Source organism: Zerene cesonia, chromosome 8 (assembly GCF_012273895.1).
Source record: "Zerene cesonia ecotype Mississippi chromosome 8, Zerene_cesonia_1.1, whole genome shotgun sequence".
In the NCBI taxonomy this organism is placed as follows: domain Eukaryota; kingdom Metazoa; phylum Arthropoda; class Insecta; order Lepidoptera; family Pieridae; genus Zerene; species Zerene cesonia.
Window position 1 is genome coordinate 8,334,417 of NC_052109.1, and position 3,977 is coordinate 8,338,393.

Genomic DNA, 3,977 nt, shown 5'->3' on the forward strand with positions numbered 1-3,977 from the left:
GGTGCGAGTGCCGGCCCGCTGCCGCACTTGCCGCCGGCTGCGACCAAGGAGCAGATCATTGCTGGTATAATTTTTTTTTGGTAGAATGTTTTGCAAATGATAGACGTAGATTTCCAGTGGATATTGTGATAACATGTGATAATGAGCGTCAGATTGCGTGTGTGATACAGTGGCGTGGCTATCATAGTGCCAGGTCGTGCCCCCCGGAGCTCAGGGGGCCCTCTAACCTCAGCTTTGAAAAAGGAGAGGAAGGCGGAAAGAGGGGAGGAGGGCCCGATTCTTTCCCTATGCACCAGGGCCCTTGTCCCTCTAGCTACGCCACTGGTGTGATACGAGTATACTTAGGCTCAATTTATAGCCTCAGTTATATTATCGTGGGAGCGTTGTAAATGCAGCGTCAGATAGCCTATGTGATGAGAGCGTTACGCATGGGGCGTCAGTGGGCGTGTGTCATGTGAGCCTACAGGTGGAGCGTCAAATCGTAACATTATTTTGAACGCAGCGTTCGAGTCAGCAACCGCAAGCACGTTAGAGGAAATCGGCAACCACATCATCGAGACGCAGGACACCCAGGTGGTGGTGGACGCCATCTCGCAGCTGCTGCAGAACAACCAGGACGGGAAGTACGATCTGGTGAGTTCATCAGATAGATGAAAAGTATGCTTTCTGGATGTTTTTGGATAAAACTGACCAAAAATAAGGTGGTGGTATTCGGTTATTGGTGTTAGTAATTTCCCAACCAATTGTACAATATGGAAAAGGTTCGTCAGAAGGAAGAGGTTGAAACAAACGGAAAGGACTTTTCGAACACAATAATTAAAGTGCAACCTAACTAATTAAAATAATTGACTATCTAAAACATAGCAGGAAAATTGAGGAAAGAAACCGATAAGTTTAAAAAAGTCAGATACAATTGATTTATTTCAGATCTTATACCAGAGTAGATTGTGACTTTAATTTTTCTACTCTATTCCTAGGCGTCTTCGTTCTTGATATGAGAAAATAGAGACAAATATATATTGATAGTTGTATAATATTTTCAGATAAAAGAGGAGCCAGGGAGGGCAGGTGCGCCAGCGTCAGTGCTGTCGGGCAGCACGCTCGGCTGCGGCCTGCTGCTCGACTGGCTTGCTGAGCTGCATCGGGAGACGTTGTGCAAACTGGTCAGTGACCATGATTATTGGTAATTTATGGTTCTATTTCATGCGGGTGAAGAATTAATAACATATAGCCTATGTCACTCCGGAAGAGTTATTTTTCTGTGATAGCGCCATCTATGGAAATTAATAAAATTTGAAGTGCTTCAAATACACATGACAATGGATCCTGATAAATTTATATATCGAAATTGGAATGTTTTATAGTGACGATCAAATGTTGCAAATGTAACAAACATAAGACGTGTATCTATTTGTTTTGTTTTTGCGTGTCCAGATGCGCGTGATGTTCGTGAGCGGCGGCGCGCGCTGGCGGCCGCAGCTGGTGACGCTGGTGGCGCAGCGCGCGTCCTGGCGCACGCTGCACGCCTGCCTCGCGCACCTGCTCACGCCCGACGGGTCAGTGCACGCGCCTCTACATGTGTACTTGTCTACAGGGGGGGGGGGTCATAATTATGCACCGTAAAGACATACAAAAAAATTGAAACGTTTTTTATTATGGACCTGTATGTGTATTTTTTTTTTATCGACAAACATTTATTCTTACACTTATTATTTTTTATTTGTAAGCTGGTGCCTGCCGTGTGGTCCTATTTCAAATTGATCTAATTCTGAAAATTTGAAGACGATTTATTTTTTTATTATTTGGTTAATTAAGTTATACTACGTGTTTTAGCCTCGTACAACATCTTCATTTCTTACATATCCACTAAAAGATTTAGACACTAATTATCCACGTATGTCACCAGCAAATGGGCCGCCCGCGCCGTGCTCGAGTTCGCGGAGACGCTGGTGAACAGCCCGCGCATCTGGCAGGGCCGCGACCGCGCCACGCCCAAGCACCACGCGCCCGACGACACGCTGCGCCTCACGCACGAGCAGGTACCTCGCCACTCGCCACTCGCCACACGCCACACGCCACACGCCACACGCGTGGCTGACAGGTGGCGTCACGAAATCAAAATGATATATCCTCCAGACACATGTTCTATGGTGTTTTTGCCATTGAAAATTATTCCATACTCACTATAATTAAACGCAGTTATTCTCAGTGACATCAGTTACCGCATAACAGACAACCAGATAATCAGACTGTCCAACAATGATATCGGCAATAGAATAGCATCATCTGCAATTTAGCAAAATTGGTCCTTCGAGCTGGTTGAAATCACGAAATCGGTCCTTCAAACCGCATGTGTTTACAGCTGGACGTGCTGATTCGGTACGTGGGCTCGGAGGCGTGGGAGGTGCAGCAGGCGGAGGGCATGGAGGGCGCGCGGCGCCGCATCGAGGCGCGGCTGCCGCTCGTGCTGCGCTGCTGCGGCGCGCCGCACGCGCTGCTCGCCGCCGCGCTGGCCGCCGCGCAGTCGCACCCGCTGCTGCTGCTGCTTCTTTACATGAAGGTAGGCTTTTGAATTATATTATTTGACGGATGATTTTGAAACGGATGATTGTGATTTATTTTTTATTAGCAATTCTTTTGTATATATTTATTATAAATAGTTACAAGAATTCTTAATTCAGGATCAGTAGTAGCAATGCCAGTGTGGGCAATTTCTTTCTTATATTTCCACTCCCAGCCAAACTATCAAACCAATCCTCCCTACCCCTCTTCCCGCAGGTGCCCAAAGTGCTGCAGGTGCTCCGCGAGAGCTCGGAGCGTCCCAGCGCACAAGAACTGAAAGTGGGCGGTGAGGAGCTGCGCACAGCTGCGCGCGCGTCGACGAGCGCGACGGACCGCGTGTCGCACGCGCTGCTCACTGCGCTCGCGCACCACGCGCCGCACGCGCACGGGAAGGACCATTCGCATAAGTGCGCGCTAATAAAATTATAAGTTCTCTAGCGTGACTTTCTTTGATTAAGAAATTTAATAATCTTTACTTAAAGTTTGAATATTTTGTTGTTTTTTTTATATAATGAGAGCGATTAAGAAACGACCGGGATTCTTTGGCAAATTGCGTTGATAGTAGTTATTTAAAAGTGACAAAGTATAACCCGAGATATTAAATGAATCAGAGTCGAAGCAAAATCTACAAATAATTCCAAGAATTTTAGTTAAAAAACCAGCGAATGCTATTTTTTGACATGAATAAGGCATTCGATTCCGTTGACAATCAGTTATTTTCATTGAACTGTTAGGAATATGGTAAATAAGTAATTGCTAAAAAATTAGTTGCAAGTATTCTGAATAACAGTTATTAGTGTGTGGAAGTACATTAACGGACAAATCATAAAACAAAAGTGTATACATCAGGTGTACCACAAGGGAGCGTGTTCGGTCCAAGTGTATTTCTCTTCTATATAAATGATACGAATTGAATAATTCGCACAGGGCGTGGCGCATCGAGTCGGCGGCGCGCGCGGTGTGGGCGCGCGTGCAGGGCGCGGGCGAGCGCGCGCTGCCGCTGGCCGGCGCGCTGCTGCGCGGCGTGCGCGCGCGCCACCACCACCACCTGCTCGCCGCGCTCGAGATGCTGCCCGACCGCGAGCTCTTCGCCGCGCCCGCCAGGTACACACACACACACATACACACACACACACACACACATATCTTTTATATTTTGAGTTATTACTACACATTCCTTTTCCTTTTAATGGTTTCTCATGATACAATCTTACGCTATGTACACTTTTGTACAAACAAAACTTTCTATTAATTCCATCGTCCATGCGGCCGTTGGTGCAAACATGCCTGTGCAAACTAAGTGCGTATCGTGTGGACCCGCTGCTATCTTTAAAATATTTTCGTATAAAGAATAATTTGTGTACTGCGTGTTGCAGCGCGGAGATCCACGGCATCCTGGAGTGCTTCCTGACGCT

At 46.8% G+C, this 3,977-nt stretch overlaps 1 protein-coding gene across 1 annotated transcript in view; it reads left to right on the forward strand.

Annotated features, from left to right (window-relative positions):
* LOC119828758 (integrator complex subunit 1) overlaps positions 1–3,977 on the forward strand; it is a 22,891-nt gene that overhangs the window by 16,287 nt on the left and 2,627 nt on the right. Inside the window, exons 27-34 of the mRNA XM_038351002.1 lie at positions 503–633; positions 1,044–1,163; positions 1,435–1,556; positions 1,907–2,039; positions 2,363–2,560; positions 2,779–2,969; positions 3,490–3,666; positions 3,939–3,974. Of these exons, the coding sequence (XP_038206930.1) occupies positions 503–633; positions 1,044–1,163; positions 1,435–1,556; positions 1,907–2,039; positions 2,363–2,560; positions 2,779–2,969; positions 3,490–3,666; positions 3,939–3,974 (1,108 nt within the window). The remainder of the gene's footprint in view (positions 1–502; positions 634–1,043; positions 1,164–1,434; positions 1,557–1,906; positions 2,040–2,362; positions 2,561–2,778; positions 2,970–3,489; positions 3,667–3,938; positions 3,975–3,977) is intronic.